We start from the raw sequence: 27,038 nt of genomic DNA, 5'->3' as shown, positions 1-27,038 counted from the left end.
TGTAGCATGACACGGTTCTCCACACTGAAGATATTTCTTTACACTACCTTCAACTGCTCTGTGGAAACCAGCAGGATCTTAGATAATGTTTGCTAAGATCATCAACATCAGAGCAGAAAAATAAGATGTCTCCACTCTTCTTAGGAATTAAGTGACTGACGATTTCTCCCTGAGAAAAATAGTACTCACTGGCACCATTTTAAAATAAAAAACTTCTTGATTGAAGAATCTAAACTAACACCTCACTTTACCTCTTCCTATCACTGACACAGGCAAAGAGAATGACTGGGGTGGGAGGGAAGGGAGGAGCTATATATATATATATACAGCTCTGCTGTGGTGCTCTTTGCCACTTCCTGCTGAACAGGAGGCGTAATCCCATAAGTAAGGATGAAATCCGTGGACTCGTCATATCTTGTAAAAGAAATTAACATACAGAATTGATAAATAGACCTTAAAGGGACATAATCATGAAAGATAACTTTTGGGTTTCAGATAGAACATACAATTTTCAGATTTACTTCTATTATTAGATTTGCTCGATTCTCTTGGAATCTTTAGTTGAAGGAGAGCAATGTTCTACTGGGGCCTATCTGAATACAATGCATGAGACAATGACAAGCAGCTAGCTCACAGTGGTGAATTGCATCTGAGTGAGCCTACCTATGCAGGCTTTTCAACAATGGATATCAAGAGAACAAATTAAATCAGATAAGAGAAGACAACTGCAAAACTGTTAAAAATGTCATGTTCTTTCTGAATCATGAAAGTTTAATTTTGACTTTCCTTTACTTTAATGCCATTGCTCCCCTGCAAATATATGTATACAGAATCAACCCATACTAAGTTTCAAGAAGTTCACTGAATTGTTTGAAATGGAATAGATCTGCACAAGGACCTAAGTGTGAGGAGGGAGGGACAAGTATTAAAAAATGAAAAATAATGTTATTGTTTTAGTTAAATAAAACTATTTCTATTGTCATTATTAAAGGGACACTGAACCCAAATTTGTTCTTTTGTGATTCAGATAGAGCATGCAATTTTAAACAACTTTCTAATTTACTCCTATTATCAATTTTTCTTCGTTCTCTTGCTTTCTTTATTTGAAAAAGAAGGCATCTAAGCTATTTTTTTTGTTAAGAACCATGGAAAGCACTTGTTTATTGGTAAGTGAATTTACTAACCAATCAGCAAGAACACCACAGTGTGTTCACCAAAAATGGGCCGGCATCTAAACACATTCTTGCATTTCAAATAAAGATACCAAGAGAATGAAAAGAATATGATAATATGAGTAAATTAGAAAGTTTCTTAAAATTGCATGCTCTATCTGAATCACGATAGAAAAAATTTGGGTTCAGTATCCCTTTAATAAAATCTTACTGACTAGTGATTTAAATCAATTTGATTTAAATCCCATCCACCCTGGGGTCACCTCATAAATGCTTGAGGTGCAGAAGTGGCCTCAAACAGTTCCAAAACTGCACACCCCAGGACGTCACATGCAGCCATCATCAGCACTTGGTATTGTGTGGGTGACAACTAAATACCACCCTCTGTACTTAGGAGGTTAAACTCTGATTTATTTTAATATGAGTTTTCTGATGCCTAATAAGAGTTTTCTGAGTAAAACATTTCCCACATTTAGAACATGAAAATCCTTTCTCCCCTGTATGGATTTTCAGATGGCTAAGAAAAGTTGATTTCAGAGCAAAACATTTTCCACATTTAGAACATGAAAATGCTTTCTCCCCTGTATGAATTTTCTGATGCCTAATAAGACTTGATTTGTGAGTAAAACATTTCCCACAGTCAGAACATAAAAATCCTTTCTCCCCTATATGAATTTTCTGATGGCTAAGAAGATGAGTTTTCTGGTTAAAACATTTTCCACAGTCAGAACATAAAAATCCTTTCTCCCCTGTATGAATTTTCTGATGCGTAGTAAGATTTGATTTCTGATTAAAACATTTCCCACAGTCAGAACATGAAAATCCTTTTTCTCCTGTATGAATTTTCTGATGAGCAACAAGATTTCTTTTATGGTTAAAAAATTTCCCACATATAGGACAGGAAAATGGATTTTCTCCTCTATGAATTTTTAGATGTTTAAGAAGATGTGATTTCTTAAGAAAACATTTCCCACAGTCAGAACATAAATTTCCCACGTGGCTTCTTTGATTTTGAAGAAGATGTAAAGAAGCATCTGCACTCTGATCATGACTAGGATTATTGCAGTTTGTGAATTCACCTGTCAATAAGAAACACAATGGGAGTAATGTTATTAAACACATAATTATTTTATCATGAGAACATATAAACTGTTCTGAATTAGTCAGTCCCTTACACTTGTAGTAGTCACTGTGACCACTAGACCTTTCCCTGCTTCAATGCTAAGGCTTAAGGACAGTTTACTGGACATTAGGGACAATTTCTGAGAATTCACTTAGTCAAAGAATGAACTAAATAGAAATGAAGGTTTTTCTACCTAATGTATCAAGTCTTTTTAAAATTGTGTTCACAGAAACTTTTAGTAATACAATTATTTCAGCCCATAAACTAATCTTTATAGCTACTGCTTGTAGTAAACATAAGGATGACTCTAGAACAACAAAACAAATAAAATGGCCCCAAGTGGTTTAGTTTATTTAAGCAATATATAAAATCTTCATCATAGAGAAGAATCTCACTCGTGTCAACTACACCTTCTGGGATAATCAGCAGCTCCCCAGCCAGCTGTGTTACTCAGGCAGTTCTGTTATATCATATAGATGATGAAGATTATTTAGATGAAAAAGCTTAAAGCTAAACCAAAAGGATATCAACTTGTGACAAATCTCCAAAATAACATCAAACCACCACAGTTAGTGAGTTAACTTAAAAAAGGCTAAGAGCGTTTACATCACAGGAAAGAGGGTTAAGTTTATAAACGCTTTAATATGCAACATTAGTGCTTATTGTTAAGTTTTATTGCTTAAAAATGTTGCATTTATGCCATATATTCTTTACTTGTTATGAAGAACTGATTATCATTTTATATATAAAGTAATATATAATATGTAAAATAAACTATATTAGTGAACATACACATCACATATGTACACTCACTGTGCCCTGTGTGCGTGTGTGATGCGTATGTTCACTAATATGTACACAAACCTGTGTCCTGTTTCCCACAGACACACCACAGAGACTCACCTGTGCCATTTCCCACAGACACATCTCAGACGTACACTCAACTGTGCGATGCAACCCTCACACATTGCACACATACACTCATCTGTGACTTGTTTCCCACAGACATGTCACACACAAACACTTGCATGTGCCCTACATCCCTCTTAAGTGTCACACACGTACACTAACATTTACCCTGATTTCCTCAGACATGTCACACACGTACACTCACACGTGCCTGCCCTACTTCCCAAAGACATGTCACACAAATACACTCACCTGTGCCGTACTTCCCAAAGACATGTCACACACGTACACTTACCTGTGCCCTGTTTTCCACAGACATGTCACAAACTTACACTCACCTGTGCCCTGCATCCCTCTCACGTGTCACACATATACACTCACATGTGCCCTGCTTTCCTCAGACATATAACACACGTATACTCACATGTGCCCTGCTTTCCTCAGACATGTCATACTTGTACACTCACCTATCCCCTCCTTACCGTAGACATGTCACACACTTACACTAACCTGTGCCCTGTATCCCTCAGACACGTCACACACATACACCTACCTGTACTTATATTGTCACACATTTCCTGCTCTGCTTCTGGCATATTTCTTTGCCACTGATCTTCTGTTTGTTCCGTGTTACATGAAATCTTAGCATCATTTTCACCTGAAGAAAAAAAAAGGAGAAATAAATAAATCACTTTTTACAATTTCTGTTGTCTCTTTTTAAAAAAAAATAGTTTCAAACAAAATGTGAAAAATTGTGTAATTTAAGCTAAATACACCTGAGCCTACATCACTAGCAGTCACATCAGTAAGAAACATTCTATGTAATGACATCAGCACAACAGTAAATACAACCCGTGTCATGCCGTAAAGTGAAATAATTAGTATCAGTTATATTACTCGCTGCAAACACAGCCCCAATTGTAACCAATCAGAATTTTATTTACTTCTATTATCAAATTTGCTTCAATATCTTTTAATCCTTTGTTGAAGGATCAGCATTGCACTGCTGGCAGCTAGATGAACACATCTAGTTAGCCAATCACAACAGACAAATGTGTGCAGACTCACACTAGTGTAGGATATGTGCGTATTCCTTTTCAACAAGGGATACCAAGAGAACAAAGCACATTTGAAAATAGAAGTGAATTTAAGAAATTAATTTAAAAGTGTCTTAAAACGTTATGCTCTATCTGAATCATGCAAGTTTAATTTTGTCTTTCCTATCCCTTTAATTGCTGAGCCATTTCATACCCTTGTGCTGAAGCGGTTTTCAGTCTTTTGCTATAATTGTATTTACATAAGTTACATCACAATCACCACAAATAACAGGTGAGTTTTCATCTATGTTTTATTGGGTGGGAGTAGTAGAAATAAAAGGGAGACATCACACACATACACTTAACTGTGCCCTGTCTCACAGATTCATGTCACACATGTAGGTACCCTTATAATAGACACTGAAGAATTAAAGTCAAATCAGCCAATAGGATGTAAGCAGCTTTTATCCTATTGGCTGATCTGAATTTGTCAGCCAATAGGAATGCAAGGGTACCCCCATATAAAAGGGGTACCTAGCATTCAAGCTTCATTGTGCGGTGGGAGATCGCATGAAGAGGACCTCTGTGTCGCGCGGATGAAGAGGATTGCAGAGGACATTGCAGCCGCCACCGGGATGAAGATACAAGATGGATAGCGGCATGGATGAAGATTAAAGAAGATAGCCCCGCGAAGGATGAAGATGGAGCCACCGGGATTAAGAGAATTTGCTGGCCTTCAGCAATGGGGAGTAACAATTTTGGGGTTAGTGTTAGTTTTTTTTAGGGGTAGGGGTTTAGATTAGGGCTTTTTATTTTTAATGGGCTGAAAAAGAGCTGAATGCCCTTTTAAGGGCAATGTCCATCTAAATGCCCTTTTTGGGGCAATAGGTAGTTTAGTTTTTTTTAGTTAGGTGTTTTTAATTTTGGGGGGTTGTAATATTAGGGGGTAATTTGTTAATTTTTTTGGCAAAAGAGCTGTTAACTTTAGGGCAATGCCCTACAAAAGGCCTTTTTTAAGGGCTATTGGTAATATATTTCTAGATTGGGGGGTTATTTTGAGGGGGGTTTAAACAGGGGTATTAGAATAAGAATAACTTTTTATTTTGGATAATTTCGTAATTTTAGTGTTTTTTTGTAATGTTAGGTTTTTTTCTTTACTGTAATGTTAGTTTTTTTTATTAATTTAGTTTTTTTTATTAATTTTGAAGGTAGTTAGTATATTTTTAATTTAAAGTGTATTTGAATTGGGGTTAAGTTAGGGGGGCTTAGTTATTAGTTTAATACTTTGCATTGTGGGGGGTTGGCGGTTTAGGTGTTAATATTATAATTAGGTTTTGCGATGTGGGGGGATGGCGGTTAAGGTGTTAAGTTTTATTAGGTACTTTGCGTTGTGGGGAAATGGTGGTTTAGGGGTTAATAGGTTTATTAGCAAGTTTTTGTTGTGGTTGGATGGCGGATTAGGGGTAATTAGGTTTATTAGGTACTTTGCATTGTGGGGGGATGGCGGTTTAGGGGTTGATATGTTTATTTAGTAGTTGCGATGTGGGGGGATGGTGGTTTAGGGGTTAATATGTTTATTTAGTAGTTGAGATGTGGGGGATGATGGTTTAGGGTTAATAACTTTTATTAGTGATTACGATGTGGGAGGATGGAGGTTTTGATGTGTAGGTTTTTTAATAAATTTTGGTTTTCGATTTTTACGTTTATTTTATAATTATGCGTGCCATATACTGGCGTAAGTTACTGGTGACGCTAGAAATGTGCAGTTGCGCACCTTTTGAACCTCGCCAGTGTTTCCGACTTACGCCAGTATATCATCTGGCGGCACGCGATTATGTGATCCTGTGTCTAGATTTTCATCACTGTGACCTGTTAGTTCTAACAGAGACTAATATGTGTTTCTTTTTGCTAATCATGAAACAATTTACAATGTATTCTATTTGATTTTTTTTTAAAGATGATCTGTTGCTCGATAAGCCTACATTTTTCTATCAGCCAATGCGCATTACAACCTAAGAATGTGACATGCATTTCCTGCTAGTTTGTTGTTTAAAGTGATGGTAAAGTCTCCCCTTTATAAAATCAGATGCGGAATGTTAGTGATATTTTAAATGGAGTTTAATACATCAGTTGTAATGAAGATGCGCTATAAATTACTTTTTAATACACATGTGAAATTCAAATACCTTGTGCTCCCCCACCCAGTTCAAAATTCAATTTTTCGGTGAGCTAACGGTTTCAATTGTTCTCCAATCCGCGCTCTAGCTACAACAAAAGTGACAAATGGGAAGAGCGCTGATTGCACAACAATTCAAACCATTAGCTCACAGAAACATTAACTATTGAAATGGGCAGCGGAGCATTTTAATTTCATATCTATATTAAAAAGTAAGTTATATCGCATCTTCATTGATGACTTAAACTCCATCTAAAATATCACTAACATTCCAGATCTGTTTTTATAAAGGGAGAGTTTATCATCACTTTACAATAATAAATTTGTGCATATAAAAATATTCATACATTGCATTAAAATCCCTGACAAACTTTTTGCTTCTCACACCCTTTTGATATTTATTGGGTATAAAACTAGTTTATAATCAAACAGCTCAACAGCTCATTAGATCACACATGACGGATTGTATATTTACACTCTTTCAATTACTTCTGTAGTGTTTGTGCACTTTCTGAGTGAGATATTTATTACTACACAGCGTTACCTGAGCTCTCACTTCCTGGGATCTCCATAGTCCTTAGTGCTTGGTGAGTCTCCATCATGACGTCCTTGTAAAGCTCCTTGTGTCCCTCTATATACTCCCACTCCTCCATAGAGAAATACACAGCAACATCATCACACTTTATAGGCACCTGAAACACACACAACTCATTCAGCACTGACACAGGGACTGGTTCTGTCACACACTTTTACTGACAGAGCCAGGATAATAATACTAAGAATATACAGAGACACAGGCAGAGGGTAGGAAAATATTCAAAGGGCCAGATGGGTCAGTAAAGAGTTACTGAGCCCTGGCACTAGCATAATACCACATTCCCCAGCAGTGCGAACCTCTATAATCAGTCGGTGAATGCTGCTGCAATGGGGGGGGGGGGATTTTTCCTGCAATGGTGCAATTCTATAGAGAAAATTTTCCAACCAAAGACCAAGGGTTGGAATGTGACCTTTAGAGACAAATATTTGCCACCACAAACTAATAGAATCTAGATTACAAGTCAAGAGAGACTTTGGCCCGTGTTTTAGTATTTCTCAATTTGGTATTAGTATTCACCGGTTAAAATTTTTCTGAAAGACTTGTTTGTTGTGGGCAACTTAGTTACTGCATCACATGCTTATAATAAGATGCACTAAATAGCATGCTGGCAAAACTTACCATGATCTTACCAGCTGAATATTATGTGCACAATGCATAGAATGATAAACTTTTAATGTCGCTTTTTAAAAGCTGTTAACTGTTACCGTAAGCAGTATCCACTGGCATTATAGGCTCCATAACCCCTCCGCAATAAACACATAAACTGACACACCCTCATAGCATTTAACCTCTAAATTGCCAGGTCCCACTACAATAATTCCCCACAACCACTATACCCCCTAACAGCCCTTTTTCAGGTGCTTGTAACTTTTCTTTGCATAAACAAATGTATTTGAAATGTGCCAGCTTTGTGGGCATCCTCATTGATAAGAAATGCTAAAAACTTTACAAAAATATCTGATTATTTTTGGTCTAAGATAATAATATGTTTTTGGATGTTTTGTTTTTCAGATTACCCTTGCTTTTTAAAGTATATGCAAAAAGATACATATATTTGGTCCTTAGTGTGAAAAGGTTATATACCCCATATGAGTGAGGACATGTTAGGCTGTAATCAGCTTATCTTAATCATTACAAACCATGTTATTATGTGTAAATAGACAAATACAGCCAGTGACAGGGACATGCAGCTGTTATTATGACATATTCCATCACCTCCCCTGTCAGCAGGTACATGATCTGCAGAGAGTGGGTCAGTATCCTCTCTGTTGTCATCTTGTCCCCGGTCATGTGACTCGCTGTCAGTGAGTTATTCACACGCTGCAAGAATGAAACATAAAAATATCACTGACCCCTCTCACATCACCTGTGTGTATCCTGTTATCACATTCCCCATCTCATCATGGTCACATGGAAAAGCATTGCAAAATATCTGCACCTACAGTAAATATTGTATATAAGCACAGTATATATCAGGAATCAATTGTTGCATTACAAAATATCTGCACCTTGTCAGGGTTTTTTCCCTGTTGTGTTTGCCATGTGCTGCTGGCAGCCATTTTACTCACCTCTCTTCCTGACTATGGAGCATTGTGGGGGATGCTGCTCAATTCCTGCACTTCCTTTTATGGCCAGACTGGTGTGCATCATCCATGTGAGACAGGATGCAGTCTCAGAATTGTGATGTCATCACTTATTATTTAAAGGGCCTCTGTTCAGTATGCTTTGCCTTTGCGTTGTCTCAGACCTGTTTGTGAGAGTTCCTGTGTTTTACCTGGCTGCCTGACGTCCTTCCTGGTTCCTGATCCCTGGCTTGTTCCTGACTCTGCTGTTTTCCTTGTCCCTGATTCCGGCTCGTCTGACTATTCGCTTTGGCTCCTGACTCGGCTCGTCTGACTACAGCTCTGATTTTGACTCCTGGCTTGTTATTTGACTTGTGGACTTTTTATTATTTTTTGCTATTAATAAAAGGTGTGATTATTTTTGCACTTCTCGTCTCAGTCTGATTCCTGGCACCCTGACATTACGCAAAGGACATAAATCCTGATGGTGCTAATAATCCATCTTTACCTGCCATCATTTCCAGAATGGATGAACAGGATCACCGCCTGGATCAATTTGCACTAGCCCTGCAAACCCTGCTGACTCGCACTGCACATTTGGACCAAAGTGTCCCGCAAGTTATGGCTGCTCCTGTTTCCGCTGCTGCACCTATGCCTACCAGGAGCATGTCCGGTTCTGCACCTCTACCTCAGCGATATGGAGGCGATCCTATTCAGTGCAGAGGGTTTTTGAACCAGGTGGGCATTTACTTTGAGATGTTACCTCAGGCGTTTCCCTCTGACAGAGCTAAGGTGGGATTTCTCATCTCGTTACTCTCTGACAGAGCTCTTGCCTGGGCTAATCCCTTGTGGGAGACTAATAAACCTGTGATTTCAAATTACCCTGAATTTGTGGCCTCCTTTCGAAGGGTATTTGATGTTCCGGCTCACTCCTCCTCTAATGCTAAACGAATCATGTCCATTCAGCAAGATACAAGATCTGTTGCTCAGTATGCTATTGAGTTCCGTACGCTTGCCGCAGAGGTAGGTTGGAACAATGAAGCCCTTGTTGCCGCCTTCTTTCATGGGCTCTCTGATGCGATTAAAGACGAAGTTGCTGCCAGAGATTTACCAGAGGATCTCGAGGTATTGGTGTCTTTTTTTATCCTAATTGACATCAGACTCAGAGAGGGGCCCTCTTTCAAGGAGCGCTTGCGGAAGCCTCCTGTTCCGTTGTCTCCTACGTGTTCTTTCACACCCATGCCTCCCTCTCCTCCCATGCCTCCTGGTCCAGAGTCACCAGGTACTGCTGAGCCGATGCAGCTGGGATTCACGCGCCTCTCCGCGGCGGAGAGGGCCTTTAGGAGGAGGGAGGGGCTCTGCCTCTGTTGTGGGTTACAGGGCCACCTTTTGAAGTCTTGTCCTACACGGCCGGGAAACGCTCACACCTAAGGTCCTGTCGGGGACAGACCTTGGGTGGTTTATCCTCGTCCCCGGAACCGCTTAAGGAGAAACCTTTGGTCACGGTTGCCCTTTCCTGGGTGGACTCCTCCATAGTCACCCAGGCTCTTGTTGACTCTGGTGCTGCTGGCTATTTCATTGACAGTGCTTTTGTATCAAAGCACTCCGTTCCGGTTTTGCCTCGGTCCGTTCCGCTTGCTATTGAGGCCATTGATGGCAGGCCCCTTCAGCCCGCACTAGTTACTCACGAAACTGCTCCGTTGTCCATGGCTGTTGGGGCTCTCCATTTTGAAACCCTCCAGTTCCAGGTGATAAATTCTCCACATTTTCCAGTTGTTCTGGGTTATCCCTGGCTCCAAAAACACAATCCCAGTCTCGACTGGCGCAGTTCCGAAATTTTGTCGTGGTCCCCGCAATGTATTTCCACTTGTCTTCGGAAACCAGTTAAAGTCTTGTGCACTTCTTCGGTTTCTCAATTGCCAGAGGAGTACCGAGAGTTCCTAGACGTGTTTGACAAGGTGCGTGCCGGTACGTTGCCTCCTCACCGGTCTTACGATTGTGCCATAGACCTGCAACCCGGAGCCATTCCTCCTCAGGGCCGGGTGTATCCTCTGTCTGTTGCAGAGAATTGTGCTATGGAGGAGTATGTTGCCGATGTTCTGTCGCGGGGGATCATCTGCAAATCCTGCTCTCCTGCAGGGGCTGGCTTCTTCTTTGTGAAGAAAAAGGGTGGCGAGTTAAGACCATGTATCGATTATAGGGGTCTTAATCGTCTTACCATTAAGAATGCTTACCCTATTCCGCTTATTACAGAACTCTTTGACCGCCTCAAGGGAGCTACGGTCTTTACTAAACTTGATTTGAGAGGAGCGTACTATCTCGTTAGGATTAAGGAGGGCCACGAATGGAAAACAGCATTTAACACCAGGAGCGGGCATTATGAGTATCTTGTAATGCTCCTGCTGTTTTTCAGGAATTTATTAATGATGTCCTATGAGATATGTTGCAACAGTGTGTTGTGGTGTACTTAGACGACATCCTCATACACTCATCCACACTTGAGGCTCATCGTTCTGATGTTACACGGGTTCTTCAGAGACTACGTGAGAACAGCCTGTTTTGTAAACTCGAGAAATGTGAGTTCCATCAAACTCAAGTAACTTTCCTAGGTTATGTTATATCCATTGCAGGGTTCTCCATGGATCCTGACAAGTTATCTGCAGTTCTGCAGTGGCCTCGCCCAGTTGGTCTTCGGTCTATTCAACGTTTTTTGGGGTTCGCCAATTACTATAGAAAGTTTATTAAAACTTTTCTTCCTTGGTCAAACCTATCACAGACATGACCCGTAAAGAGAATGATCTACTCCATTGGTCACCTACTGCCATTAAGGCTTTTGATAGTCTTAAGACTGCCTTTGCTGCTGCTCCAGTTCTGGCTCATCCTAACCCTGTCCTGCCTTTCATTCTTGAGGTCGATGCGTCTGAGACTGGAGTAGGTGCCCTCTTGTCTCAACGTCCTACGCCTGACGGTTCCTTGCATCCGTGTGGTTTCTTCTCTAAGAAATTGTCTCCAGCGGAGTGCTATTATGAAATTGGCGACAGGGAATTACTGGCCATAATTTTGGCACTTAAGGAATGGAGGCATCTTCTCGAGGGTACTAGCGTGCCAGTGCTCATTCTTACTGAGCACAAAAATTTAACTTATCTATCTGAAGCAATACGTTTGTCGCCCCGACAGGCCAGATGGGCGCTATTTTTGTCTTGGTTTAATTATGTGGTCTCCTACCTGCCTGGAAGTAGGAATGTTAGGGCTGATGCCCTCTCTCGACAATTTTCGCCTCTGTCCAAGGAGGAGTCTGTACCTACTCCTGTTATACCTCCTGACCATATTTTGGCTACCATACGTACTAATTTGACTTCTCCCTTGGGGGGGGGGGGGGGAAATCCTGGCTGCAGAAACCAATGCACCTCCTGAGAAACCTAGTGGTAAGTGTTTTGTTCCTGAGAATCTTTGAACTAAACTTTTGCACACTTACCACTATCCTAAAGCCGCAGGTCACCCAGGCAAGAACCAAATGATTTGGTCTGTCACTCGACAATTCTGGTGGCTAGGTCTTCGTTCTGATGTTGCTGCGTATGTTGCCTCCTGCTCAGTTTGTGCACAGAATAAGACTCCTCGACGTCTTCCTGTGGGTCTTCTTCAACCTATTGCTAATGGTGAGCGTCCTTGGACACATCTTTCCATGGACTTCATTGTTGAGCTCCCTGTTTCCAATGGCAATACTGTTATCCTTATGGTGGTTGACCGTTTTTCTAAAATGTCACATTGCATTCCCTTGATGAAGCTGCCTACTGCTCAGGAGCTTGCTTCAATTTTTGCACGGGAGGTCTTCCGTTTACATGGGTTACCCAAGGAGATAGTGTCGGACCGGGGTAACCAGTTTGTCTCCAGATTTTGGCGTTCCTTTTGTGCTCAAATGGGGATCCAGCTTTCCTTCTCCTCGGCATATCACCCTCAATCCAATGGGGCTGCGGAACAGTCTAATCAAGCTCTGGAACAGTTCCTCCGTTGCTATGTCTCAGATCACCACAATAATTGTCTGAACTGTTACCTTGGGCAGAGTTTGCTCGTAATAGTGCTATTAATGCTTCCTCCAAATTATGGGTTTCAACCATCCTTGTTGCCCAATTCATTCATGTCTCAGGGTATTCCGCCTTTGGAGGAGCATCTCCGGCAACTCCGTTCCACGTGGGTGCAGATTCAGGATTGCCTTCATCGTTCTATGTAGCGCCAAAAGTTCCAGGCTGATTGTAGGCGTCTGCCCACACCTTCCTACCAGGTTGGTGAGAGAGTTTGGCTGTCCTCCCGCAACTTGAACCTTCGTGTGCCTTCCAATAAATTGGCTCCCCGATATGTTGGTCCTTTTCGAATACTCCGACGGGTTAATCCTGTGGCCTATGCTCTTGACCCTCCTCCTGCTATGCGCATCTCCAATGTTTTTCATGTCTCCCTCTTGAAACCATTGGTTTGTAATCGGTTTACCACAGTGTTGCCTCGTCCCCGTCCTATCTTTGTTGAGAACCATGAGGAGTATGAGGTCAGCAGCATTATTCACTCTTGTATGAGAGTTCCTGTGTATTACCTGGCTGCCTGACGTCCTTCCTGGTTCCTGGCTTGTTCCTGACTCTGCTGTTTTCCTTGTTCCTGATTCCGGCTCGTCTGACTATTCGCTTTGGCTCCTGACTCGGCTTGTCTGACTACCAGCTCTGGTTTTGACTCCTGGCTTGTTATTTGACTTGTGGACTTTTTATTATTTTTTGCTATTAATAAAGGTGTGATTATTTTTGCACTTCTCGTCTCAGTCTGATTCCTGGCACCCTGACACACCTACAGTAAATATTGTATATATGCAAAATATATAAATGGGGGTGTATGAGAGAATGGGAAATATTGCTGATAATCTAGATTCTGGTGCCACCCTTAATCAGTAATGAAATTAAATTTATACAGGGAGATATAGTATCAGACCATATATTAATGGTCTGATAAAGTAAGGGAAAAGAAGGCACACAGAGAATTTATTTCATACCAAAAATAAATGTATTAATTATATTCCCTTGTCACATTTCGTGAAACACTCTGCATTTGACTCAAACCAACACAAAATAAGGTAAACACCATATATATACAACACCTTACATCTAAAGTAACATTGCCTGCAGGATATCTATAAAGCATACGTATGCTGCTAAGTCTAATAATATCTAAAACACACATTAATCAGGTTGCTAGATTGTATATAGACCTAAAATAGAACAATTATGCACATATCCTAATATTAGTTATAACATGTCTAAAGCAGTGTGTCAAAACATAACATAATGGAAAAAGTAAAATAAACCGCTGAGAAAAGTCTCTCTCAGAAGCTAGGAGGAAACACAGTTAGATCCTGCACTCGGTCCAGGAAAATGCAAAGTGAAAATACAGTCCTTTATGCAAAAGGTAAAGTAAACGAATTAGTTCTTACTGTGATCTGTTCCCAAAAGTAAGATTTTAAATCACTTGCCAGGATAGAGCATACAGCGGTGAAACAAACTAGCTCTGTGTCCCAGGAGATTTTCAAAGAAGCAGACCGCTCTCTCTGTGGCGTCTGATGTCACTGGGGGGGGGGGGAAAGTGGTATAGCTTTGCAAGCTCTTCCAATCGGACTTGTAGGTAAAGTGCACTTTCCGTGTGTAGTAGTGATCAGCTGTACCGGCATCCGCCGCACCGAGAAAGAACCAGGCTTTCCCTAGGCTGATAGATCAAAAGCATCGGAGCGTACGTCAGGATATACGCAAACTTGCTCAGGTGGATACGATATGTATGTTCCTCTCGCTCTTATCTTACGTGCATTTACTTAGACTCCACAGGTGCCTGTTTTCCAAGTCCTGTATTCGCTTCACAGGGCAACAGATGAAACACCAAACAGTCCTTATAGTAGCACAGACCATATGTTTTTTTGCAGCATGTTTCTTTAAAGTCAGCACATAAAACAGGTATGCAGATAAAGTGCAGGCAGTAGAAAGGTATAAAAGGCTATGCGTGTCCCATAAACCTTAGAACCTTAAACAGTTCTTATACACAGGAGTTAGTCGACCTGCTCCTGAATAAAACACTTCAGTGTTAAAAACACAAACCAACGATCGTTTCACCCCCACATCCAGTTTGTTTCACAGGGGTTCATCAGGGCTTGAATGAATCCTTACCGGATTTCCTCTTAAGATAAAGCTCACCTGACATTCCTCAGGTGTGCTTCCCCCACCTGGGGTAATTAATTAATTAAAGGTGTGTTCACATAAGAAAACATATTCCAGTTTAGAGATGCATATAATCAAAATACAAAAACCTTATGTGGAAAGTTGTGAAGATTCTAGTTATACACTAAAATCCTAGGGAAAGTAAAAGCCTAATTCCTCAGCTTTCTAACACTTATTGCCACAACAAAAAATGATGACACCTTATAAATATAGCACATGTCTTGTCTGAAAGGGGGAGAGTCCACTGACTATAGAAAACTAGCATACTCCAATTTATCATTAAGTCCTACTGGATATCTAGTATTAAGTTTATAGATCCATTTTGTTTCTTTCTGCAATAGAACTTTGTCATTATTGCCACCTCTACCATTAGTTATCCCTTTGTCTATGATAGTAAATTTCAAAGATTCTACACTTCCATTATGGAACATGCCAAAGTGTCTTGCCACATTTGTGTCATTTTCATGAAGGATATCGTCCCGATGTTCCTGTACCCGGTCCTTTACTAACCTTTTGGTTTTTCCAACGTAAAAGACCGGGCACGAGCAGCGAAGAAGATAGATTACCCCTTCAGATTTGCAGTTGAAGAAGAATTTAATGTCAAAAACCTTATCACATGAAGTGAAGAACTGTTTGGTGCTATCCATGTGGGCACAGTACACACAGTGCCCACATGGATAGCTACCTTTTATTCCCTTGTCCCTTCTTAGCCAATCTGCATTAGAGGGGCCTCTCACAAATTGACTCTGAACTAAGTGATCTCTCAAACTTGGTGCTTTTCTAGCTGTTAGTAGTGGTTTTTCACCAATCGAATCTCTAACCTTGTCATCCAAGGTAAGTATATGCCAGTTATTAGCTAGTGCTGATCTAATATTGGACCATTGGTTATTAAACTTAGTGATAAATCTAATTTGCGTCTCTTTGGGCTTAGATTTATTGTTATACAGCAGGTGGTCTCTAGGAGTCTTTCGTGCCTTCCACAAAGCTTTTTTGAGACATTTATTGGAATATCCTCTTTTGAGAAACCTTTCTTTCATTAGGGCAGCATGTGTATCAAATTTTGTTAGTGATGAACAGTTTCTCCTAAGCCGGAGGAACTGTCCATACGGAATACCCTTAATCAGATGGACAGGATGACCACTGTCAGCATGTAAAATGCTGTTAGTGGCATTCTTTTTCCTGAAATTTTCTGTCACGATCTTCAAGCCTTAGGAGAAACTGTTCATCACTAACAAAATTTGATACACATGCTGCCCTAATGAAAGAAAGGTTTCTCAAAAGAGGATATTCCAATAAATGTCTCAAAAAAGCTTTGTGGAAGGCACGAAAGACTCCTAGAGACCACCTGCTGTATAACAATAAATCTAAGCCCAAAGAGACGCAAATTAGATTTATCACTAAGTTTAATAACCAATGGTCCAATATTAGATCAGCACTAGCTAATAACTGGCATATACTTACCTTGGATGACAAGGTTAGAGATTCGATTGGTGAAAAACCACTACTAACAGCTAGAAAAGCACCAAGTTTGAGAGATCACTTAGTTCAGAGTCAATTTGTGAGAGGCCCCTCTAATGCAGATTGGCTAAGAAGGGACAAGAGAATAAAAGGTAGCTATCCATGTGGGCACTGTGTGTACTGTGCCCACATGGATAGCAGCAAACAGTTCTTCACTTCATGTGATAAGGTTTTTGACATTAAATTCTTCTTCAACTGCAAATCTGAAGGGGTAATCTATCTTCTTCGCTGCTCGTGCCCGGTCTTTTACGTTGGAAAAACCAAAAGGTTAGTAAAGGACCGGGTACAGGAACATCGGGACGATATCCTTCATGAAAATGACACAAATGTGGCAAGACACTTTGGCATGTTCCATAATGGAAGTGTAGAATCTTTGAAATTTACTATCATAGACAAAGGGATAACTAATGGTAGAGGTGGCAATAATGACAAAGTTCTATTGCAGAAAGAAACAAAATGGATCTATAAACTTAATACTAGATATCCAGTAGGACTTAATGATAAATTGGAGTATGCTAGTTTTCTATAGTCAGTGGACTCTCCCCCTTTCAGACAAGACATGTGCTATATTTATAAGGTGTCATCATTTTTTGTTGTGGCAATAAGTGTTAGAAAGCTGAGGAATTAGGCTTTTACTTTCCCTAGGATTTTAGTGTATAACTAGAATCTTCACAACTTTCCACATAAGGTTTTTGTATTTTGATTATATGCATCTCTAAACTGGAATATGCTTTCTTATGTGAACACACCTTTAATTAATTAATTACCCCAGGTGGGGGAAGCACACCTGAGGAATGTCAGGTGAGCTTTATCTTAAGAGGAAATCCGGTAAGGATTCATTCAAGCCCTGATGAACCCCTGTGAAACACACTGGATGTGGGGGTGAAACGATCGTTGGTTTGTGTTTTTAACACTGAAGTGTTTTATTCAGGAGCAGGTCGACTAACTCCTGTGTATAAGAACTGTTTAAGGTTCTAAGGTTTATGGGACACGCATAGCCTTTTATACCTTTCTACTGCCTGCACTTTATCTGCATACCTGTTTTATGTGCTGACTTTAAAGAAACATGCTGCAAAAAAACATATGGTCTGTGCTACTATAAGGACTGTTTGGTGTTTCATCTGTTGCCCTGTGAAGCGAATACAGGACTTGGAAAACAGGCACCTGTGGAGTCTAAGTAAATGCACGTAAGATAAGAGCGAGAGGAACATACATATCGTATCCACCTGAGCAAGTTTGCGTATATCCTGACGTACGCTCCGATGCTTTTGATCTATCAGCCTAGGGAAAGCCTGGTTCTTTCTCGGTGCGGCGGATGCCGGTACAGCTGATCACTACTACACACGGAAAGTGCACTTTACCTACAAGTCCGATTGGAAGAGCTTGCAAAGCTATACCACTTTCCCCCCCCCCCCAGTGACATCAGACGCCACAGAGAGAGCGGTCTGCTTCTTTGAAAATCTCCTGGGACACAGAGCTAGTTTGTTTCACCGCTGTATGCTCTATCCTGGCAAGTGATTTAAAATCTTACTTTTGGGAACAGATCACAGTAAGAACTAATTCGTTTACTTTACCTTTTGCATAAAGGACTGTATTTTCACTTTGCATTTTCCTGGACCGAGTGCAGGATCTAACTGTGTTTCCTCCTAGCTTCTGAGAGAGACTTTTCTCAGCGGTTTATTTTACTTTTTCCATTATGTTATGTTTTGACACACTGCTTTAGACATGTTATAACTAATATTAGGATATGTGCATAATTGTTCTATTTTAGGTCTATATACAATCTAGCAACCTGATTAATGTGTGTTTTAGATATTATTAGACTTAGCAGCATACGTATGCTTTATAGATATCCTGCAGGCAATGTTACTTTAGATGTAAGGTGTTGTATATATATGGTGTTTACCTTATTTTGTGTTGGTTTGAGTCAAATGCAGAGTGTTTCACGAAATGTGACAAGGGAATATAATTAATACATTTATTTTTGGTATGAAATAAATTCTCTGTGTGCCTTCTTTTCCCTTACTTTATCAGACCATTAATATATGGTCTGATACTATATCTCCCTGTATAAATTTAATTTCATTGTATATATGCACTTTATATATCAGGAAATAATTGTTGCATTGCAAAATATCTGCACCTACAGTAAATATTGTATATATGCACAGTATACAGTATATCAGGAATTTAGTGTTGCATTACAAAATATCTGAACACACAATACATATTTTATAGATGCACAGTATATATCAGTAATTAAGTGTTGCATTGCAAAATATCTGCACACACAAATATTGTATATATGCACAGTATATATCAGGAATTAAAGGGATATTAAACAGTATGAAACTGTAATATAAAATGTTTAATTATATGTAGCTAAAAAAGACTTTTAAATATACTTTTATTATTTATTGTGTTCTCTTTTCCTGTAAATTAACTAAGACATTTTTTGATTTCTAAATTTCACTGAGTTTCTATAAAGTATGGGAGCTGCCATGTTTGAGCTTAAAGGGACACTAAATACCTGTCTTCTAATAATCCCTAAAACCTAGTTTTTCTTATTAATAAAAATAAAATAATCACTGCTGACTATTTTATATGCTCCTCTTATCCCAAACTGTTGAAGGATATTGATTTAAAATACAGCACTGATCCACTGCTGGATTCTCCTATGTAAGCTGCCATATTGTAACGCAGCTACAGGCAGGGGCACAGAAGTCACATGCTCATGATGCAGTCAAGGACACACACAGCTATATTAAATACAGTGTACTTAGAGCAGTGATTTGCAACCTGTTTTTTGCCATGGCACACTTTTTTACATTAAAAAAAATCCTGTGGCACACCACCATCCCAAAATTGTATAGGTATGTGACAGGCTCATCAGGCATCATTTACAACCATGACATTGACATTCATTCACAGACAATCATTACGATTGTTTGTGAATGAATGTCAATATGTCATGTATAGTTTGTAAGAGGCATGGCATGACAGCACAGTACTGTGTGTGTGTGTATATATATATATATATATATATATATATATATATACATACACATACACTGTATATATATATATATATATATATATATATATATATATATATACTGTATTAGGCTACAATGTGTGATTTTGTGCTGTCATGCCATGCCTCCTACAAACTATACATGACATATTGCCATTCATTCACAAACAATCGTAATGATTGTCTGTGAATGAATGTCAATGTCATGGTTGTAAATGATGCCTGATGAGCCTGTCACATACCTATACAATTTTGGGATGGTGGTGTGCCACAGGATTTTTTAATGTAAAAAAGTGTGCCACGGAAAAAAAAAGGTTGCAAATCACTGCTCTAAGTACACTGTATTTAATATAGCTGTGTGTGTCCTTGACTGCATCATGAGCATGTGACTTCTGTGCCCCTGCCTGTAGCTGCGTTACAATATGGCAGCTTACATAGGAGAATCCAGCAGTGGATCAGTGCTGTATTTTAAAACAATATCCTTCAACAGTTTGGGGTAAGAGGAGCATATAAAATAGTCAGCAGTGATTATTTTATTTTTATTAATAAGAAAAACTAAGTTTTAGGGATTTTTATCAGGTGTTTAGTGTCCCTTTAAAGGGACAGTCTACACCAGAATTTTTATTGTTTTAAAAGATAGATAATCCCTTTATTACCCATTTCCCAGTTTTGCATAACCAACATACTTATATTAATATACTTTTAACCTCTGTGATTATCTTGTATCTAAGCCTCTGCAAACTGCCCCTTTTTCAGTTCTTTTGACAGACTTGCAGTCTAGCCAATCAGTGCCTGCTCCCAGATAACTTCTCGTGCACAAGCACAGTGTTATCTATATGAAATATGTGAACTAACACCCTCTAGTGGTGAAAAACTGTTAAAATGCAATCTGAAAGAGGTGGGCTTCAAGGTCTAAGAAATTAGCATATGAACCTCCTAGGTTAAGCTTTCAACTAAGAATACCAAGAGAACAAAGCAAAATTGGTGATAAAAGTAAATTGGAAAATTGTTTAAAATTACATGCTCTATCTGAATCATGAAAGTTTATTTTGGCCTAGACTGTCCCTTTAAGTTGGCCCTTATCTGTTTTCCTGCTGAAGAGAATTAGAGCCAGATATAAAAAAGGTAATAAATCAAGGAATTTCACACAACTTTCAATGTTTGTCACAGAAAATTTTGCCAGCCAGGGTGGCATTGTGTAGTGGTGTGGGGGAAGTGTAATATTTTCTAATATTATATAATTTTCTGCATAATTTAACATAAATGTTTTTAATGATAATTTGTGAAAAAAAAAATATTTTTGATATAAGCTAATTTTAACTTAATATTGTTAAAATTTTAGCAGGTGGTCAGTAAATCCAGTCGTGCAGTGCACCCGCTAAAAAGGTCGCTAGCTTTATTTACACAGAGATAAATAAAAAAATAGTTTAAACATGGCGCGGTCCATTACTTTATAGAAACTAAAGTAGATTATAGAAATGAAACCTTTAGATATATAATTTCAATATTTAAACTGATATAATTGCAAAGATAAATCTACATAGTATTCTAAGACTAATCTTTGCATTGAACACATCATAATGTCTAGTATTTATTTACTGTTTAACATTCGTAACACTGTGTAGGAAGGGCGCTACAAAGCAGAGTCAAATGTGTCAATATGATAATAAGAATAATGTGCGCACGGTACATAAATAATTCATAAAAATATTATTTTAATTTGGGGTTCAAAGTTGATATCAAATTCACTATTAATACAAAACTCTGAGCAAAAAATAATAAAACATTATAAGTCCTCAAAAATGTAAGGAGAAGGGAAAGCTGGAGCACATAGGCGCCATGACACGCTGTCTCCCGGACCAAGGTGCACCTCTAATATATCACCAGGCTATCGATTGAGCTGGGGGTAAGTACCTGATATTATTTGACACCACAGTCTGTGGTTGGAAGTCTGTATGTGATCAGGAGCTGCGGAACAAGGTTTGCTTTAAAAGGTCAAGTCAACCAGTACCTTCATATATTGGTGGATAAGTACAAGTGGTTATTGGGAGACGTCCCAGGACTTTTGAACCATAATCCACATTTAAGCTTATGGACTGTCATTTTTGAGGACTTTTAATGTTATAAACTGTGACTTATTTTATGAATAGTGATGTTTTATTATTTTTTGCTCAGAGTTTTGTATTAATAGTGAATTTTATATCATCATTGAACCCCAAATTAAAATAATATTTTTATGAATTTTTTATGTACCGTGCGCATATTATTATCATCATCATTTTGACACATTTGACTCTGCTTTGTAGCGCCCTTCCTACACTGTTACGATTGTCATATTTCATATCTTAAGAAAGGAGATATTTTTGAAGAGGCAGTAAGTCAGGAGTATAGTGCAACACTTATAGTATTACTGTTTAACATCCCTTGCAAAATATCTGTGAACACAATAAAGTTTTTACATATGCACAGTATTTCTCAACAATTAAGAGCCACATTGGAAAAGATCAGCATGCAAAAACATAATTTATGTAAGAACTTACCTGATAAATTAATTTCTTCCATATTGGCAAGAGTCCATGAGCTAGTGACGTATGAGATATACATTCCTACCAGGAGGGGCAAAGTTTTCCAAACCTCAAAATGCCTATAAATACACCTCCCACCACACCCACAACTCAGTTTAACGAAAAGCCAAGTAGTGAGGTGATTAAATAAGGAGTAAAAAAGCATACAAAAAGAGGAACTGGAAATAAAATTGTGCTTTTATACAAAAAATCATAACCACCATAAGAAAAGGGTGGGTCTCATGGACTCTTGCCAATATGAAAGAAATTAATTTATCAGGTAAATTCTTACATAAATGATGTTTTCTTTCATGTAATTGGCAAGAGTCCATGAGCTAGTGACATATGGAATAAAAATATCCAAGATGTCGAAGTCCACAGATGAGTCACTAGAGAGGGAAGGATAAAATAAAAACAGCTTGTTAATAGCCAGGAACTGGAAGAAACAGCAGCCTCCAAGATGGCAAGCAGTGGTTGACTACCTACAGTACATTAAATCTATGGAAGACTATGTCTTTCGGACGAAAAACCAGTCAGACACCTTTAGCTTAACCTGGGGACCTTGGGAGACTTACCTGAAACCGACTCCATAATTGCCCTCTCTCCTGAACACTGATGACCTACCTCCGACTATAACCCTCCCCTGTCCCAGAGGATGCACCTCACTGTGACTGTTCCGAGGTGCTCCTCAATATAGTATCCCCCCTCCCCCCAGATGCCTTCCTCCCCCCCCTACACCCCCCCCCCTCCTATAGGGGGTTTGGGTGAACGAACCTAACAACATTAATTCCAATTATACATACTACATATACTTTCTATTTCGCCTCTCAAACCTGTCAGAACTTTTGGGTATAGCATATATTGCCATACACCGCTTAAAACACAAAATCTTAAATATTTCTTTAGAACAACTAGTACATAACAACTGAAATGTGCAAGTACACACCAGTGAATGATTAAATGTTATTTATGACCCCCATGCCAGGTTCACTGACCTTCTTTGAATGTCACTTCCCTTTTAAATAATCGTGTGTATTTCCGCTGCTTATTATGTCAAGAGATAAATGTGTCGTTATGTGGTTTTTGTAATATGTTTACCAATAAAAATCTACTTTTAAAAAAAAAAAAAAAAAACAGCTATTTCCGCTGAAAAATTATATCCATAAAAAAAAATAAGTCTTTCTTATAAATTTCAAGAAAAAAACTTAAATCATAAGCAGAAGAATCAAACTGAGATAGCTGCCTGAAGAACTTTTCTACCAAAGACTGCTTCAGAAGAAGCAAATACATTAAAATGGTAAAATTTAGTAAATGTATGCAAAGAAGACCAAGTTGGTGCTCTGCAAATCTGATCAACTGAAGCTTCATTCTTAAAAGCCCAAGAAGTGGCGACTGATCTAGTAGAATGAGCTATAATTCTCTGAGGTGGAGACTGTCCCACCTCCAAATAAGCCTTGTAAATCAAAAGCTTTAACCAAGATGCCAAATAAATGGCAGAGGCTTTCTGACCTTTCCTAAGACCAAAAAAAAAAAAACAAATAGACTAGAAGTCTTTCTGAAATCCTTAGTAGCTTCGACATTGTATTTCAAAGCTTTTACAACATCCAAAGAATGTAAAGATCTTTCAAGATTATTCTTAGGATTAGGACACAAAGAAGTAACAACAATTTCCCTACTAATATTGTTAGAATTCACAACCTTAGGAAGAAATTTAAATGAAGTTCGCAAAACAGCTTTATCCTGATGGAAAATCAGAAAAGGAGACTCACAAGAGGGAGCAGACAATTCAGAAACTCTTCTAGCTGAAGAGATAGCCAAAAGGAACAATACTTTCCAAGAACGTAGTTTCATTTCCAAAGAATGCATAGGCTCAATAGGAGGAGCCTGCAAAGCCTTTAAAACCAAATTAAGACTCCAAGGAGGAGAGATTGATTTAATGACAGGCTTGATACGAACCAAAACCTGAACAAAACAGTGAATGTCAGGAAGAGTAGCAATCTTTCTATGAAATAAAACAGAAAGAGCAGCGATTTGTCCCTTCAAAGTACTTGCAGACAAACCTTTATCCAAACCATCCTGAAGAAACTGTAAAATTCTAGGAATTCTAAAAGAATGCCAAGATTATTTATGAGAAGAACACCATGAAATATAGGTTTTGCAAACCCAATACACTTAGCTTTGGTAGAACTGTGTTCAAGCAGCATGGTTCCTACATTGGCAAAATGTTTCTAGCAAAAGATATAACTGTTTTAGTGTTAACATTTTTCTTTGCACGTGCATGTGAAGCACAGCTAGATATTCTCAGTGCACCAGCACTAAATACTGCAGATGCTCAGATCATCAGTGGGGCTTGTAATCATGCCAGCAATTAACAAATTGAGTCATTACCAGATAGTACAAGCACCTTAGGCTCTCTGAGCAAGTGTTGTGTTCAAAATGCTGGTGCACGGTGCATACTTAAATACACTTTTAAAACAGTTATAACTTTTACTAGAAGCATTTTTACTAATGCATATATATTACAAAAATGCTTCTATTCAAAGCTGAAATGTATCCATGTAAATTCCAATTTTGGCTGTAATGTCCCTTTAAACACGGGCTTCTTCTTTTCCTCTGAGCATATGTCACTTCTTGTTGCTAAGCAACTAATACACATATTCCCTGCAAGAGGTTACCGTGGTGTCGTTATGGTGTTTTCTCACCTCTCCCGTCAGCAGGTAGAGAATCTCCAGGATGTGATTCAGGATCTGCTCAGGCAGCTTCTTCTTCATCTTGTTCATAGTCAGTGAGATTGTGTAACACTAAGACCTGCAGCAGTAGCACATACATGACAGAAATTACACATATAAGAATAATAGCCATACATACACTTATACACATACTGACCTATGCATACACGTATAGCCCACATATATCTATACAAACTCACATATACACTTCACATACATGTATGCATTCATATACACACACACCTTATATAAAAAAGGTTTTCTCTGCCTTACACACAGCACTGTGCTCAGTAATGTACAGTATATACAGATATATAATATTATAAAAAGGTTCTCTGCCTTACACACACAGCCCATCCCCAGCACCTTATATACAGATATATTATAGAGATGAACCCTCTGTCTCTCACATGCAACCCCATTCCCAGTACCTTAAATAACTGGAGTCAAGCCATCAGACACTTCTAAATCAGTGATAATGCTATCAGACACTGCAAAATACATAGTGCAATTTGTAACATAATGTAATAAATAAAATAATGATTACACAGTTGTCACACATACATCACCCTCTATAATGTGCAACATGGTAAGATTTTACTGTAGAAATTTAAAGATACAGACCCCCAAATATCAACCCACTGCTTACAAAGTGACGTTTTTGAAATACTTCTATATGGGTTAAAAACAAAATCTCCCATTGGACCAATAATTTGTCAATGCAGGTGAGTCATACACACCCCCCTCTATGATATCCAACGATATGGTAAGATTTTACTGTGGAAATTTAAAGATACAGAGCCCCAAATATCAACCCACTGCTTATAAAGTGACGTTTTGAAATACTTCTATATGTGAGAAAACCAAAATCTCCCATTGGACCAATAATTTGTCAATGCAGGTGAGTCGTACACACCCCACTCTATTATATCCAAAGATATGGTAAGATATAACTGTGGAAATTTAAAGATACAGACCCCCAAATATCAACCCATTGCTTACAAAGTGACGTTTTTGAAATACTTCTATATGGGTTAAAAACAAAATCTCCCATTGGACCAATAATTTGTCAATGCAGGTGAGTCGTACACACACCCCTCTATGATATCCAACAATATGGTAAGATTTAACTGTGGAAATTAAAAGATACGGAGCCCCAAATATCAACCTAATGCTTATAAAGTGACGTTTTATAAATACTTCTATATGTGAGAGAACCAAAATCTCCCATTGGACCAATTATTTGTCAATGTAGGTGAGTCGTACACCCCCCCTCTATTATATCCAAAGATATGGTAAGATTTTACTGTGGATATCATAGAGGGAGGTGTGTACGACTCACCTGCATTGACAAATTATTGGTCCAATGGGAGATTTTGTTTCTAACCCATATAGAAGTATTTCAAAAACGTCACTTTGTAAGCAGTGGGTTGATATTTGGGGGTCGGTATCTTTAATTTTTTTACAGTAAAATCTTACCATATTTCACATTATAGAGGGTGATGTATGTGTGACAACTGTGTAATCATTATTTTATTTATTACGTTATGTTACAAATTGCACTATGTATTTTGCAGTGTCTAATGGCTTGACTCCAGTCATATACAGGTATATAATTATAGAGATGATTCCTCTGCCTCTCACACGCAACCCCATCACCAGTACCTTATATACAGGTATATAATATTATAGAGATGATTCCCCTGCCTCTCACACGCAACCCCATCATCAGTACCTTATATACAGATATATAATATTAAGGTTTCCTCTGCCTCAAACACACAACCCCATCACCAGTATATACAGGTATATAATATTATAGAGATGATTCCTCTGCCTCTCACACACAACCCCATCACCAGTACCTTATATACAGATATATAATATTATGGTTTCCTCTGCCTCAAACACACAACCCCATCACCAGTATATACAAATATATAATATTACGGTTTCCTCTGCCTCAAACACACACAATCCTCTGCAGTAGATTATATAGAGGAATTTACTATTTAATAGACGTTCGTTGTGATGCACGCATTTCCCCAGTGTTTATACACAGATACATCACCAGTTAGAAAGTTGCCTGCATGAAACCACAGCAGCAGTGTGTTCCGTATAAAAACAACGATATGACTGTAGCGAATCTAGCAATCAAGTGGCACAAACAGCTACAGGAAGGAAGCTGCATTAGAGATGCCTGCCCAGCTTTTTCCCAAGTAGTCTAGCTGCAGACTGGAGCTCCACTCTAGACAGGAAACATGTGACCTCCACTGACTCTAGACAGGAAACATGTGACCTCCACTCAAAGCTTTTTTTTTTTTTTTTTTAATCAACTTTAATGTAAGAAAAAAACCTATAGACAATCATTCTGAAA

At 38.7% G+C, this 27,038-nt stretch overlaps 1 protein-coding gene across 4 annotated transcripts; it reads right to left on the bottom strand.

Annotated features, from left to right (window-relative positions):
• Positions 1 to 1,067: 1,067 nt before the first annotated feature.
• Positions 1,068 to 26,862, bottom strand: LOC128657198 (gastrula zinc finger protein XlCGF8.2DB-like). Of its 4 annotated transcripts, none has more exons than XM_053711452.1 (6): positions 26,733 to 26,862; positions 24,635 to 24,740; positions 8,231 to 8,335; positions 6,962 to 7,109; positions 3,758 to 3,862; positions 1,068 to 2,251 (listed from the first exon to the last, which is right to left on the bottom strand). In XM_053711452.1, the coding sequence occupies exons 2-6, from the start codon at positions 24,710 to 24,712 to the stop codon at positions 1,563 to 1,565; spliced, it is 1,125 nt and encodes a 374-aa protein (XP_053567427.1). In that variant the 5' UTR covers positions 24,713 to 24,740; positions 26,733 to 26,862; the 3' UTR covers positions 1,068 to 1,562. The 4 variants fall into 4 exon arrangements, with proteins under 4 accessions (XP_053567427.1, XP_053567425.1, XP_053567428.1 ...); XM_053711450.1 differs by having other exon boundaries at positions 26,671 to 26,856; XM_053711453.1 differs by lacking the exon at positions 8,231 to 8,335 and having other exon boundaries at positions 26,671 to 26,856.
• Positions 26,863 to 27,038: the final 176 nt, after the last annotated feature.

Source organism: Bombina bombina, chromosome 4, assembly GCF_027579735.1.
Source record: "Bombina bombina isolate aBomBom1 chromosome 4, aBomBom1.pri, whole genome shotgun sequence".
Lineage (NCBI taxonomy): Eukaryota > Metazoa > Chordata > Amphibia > Anura > Bombinatoridae > Bombina > Bombina bombina.
The sequence above is the reverse complement of the archived record's forward strand: the minus strand, read 5'-3'. Positions and strand labels throughout refer to the sequence as shown.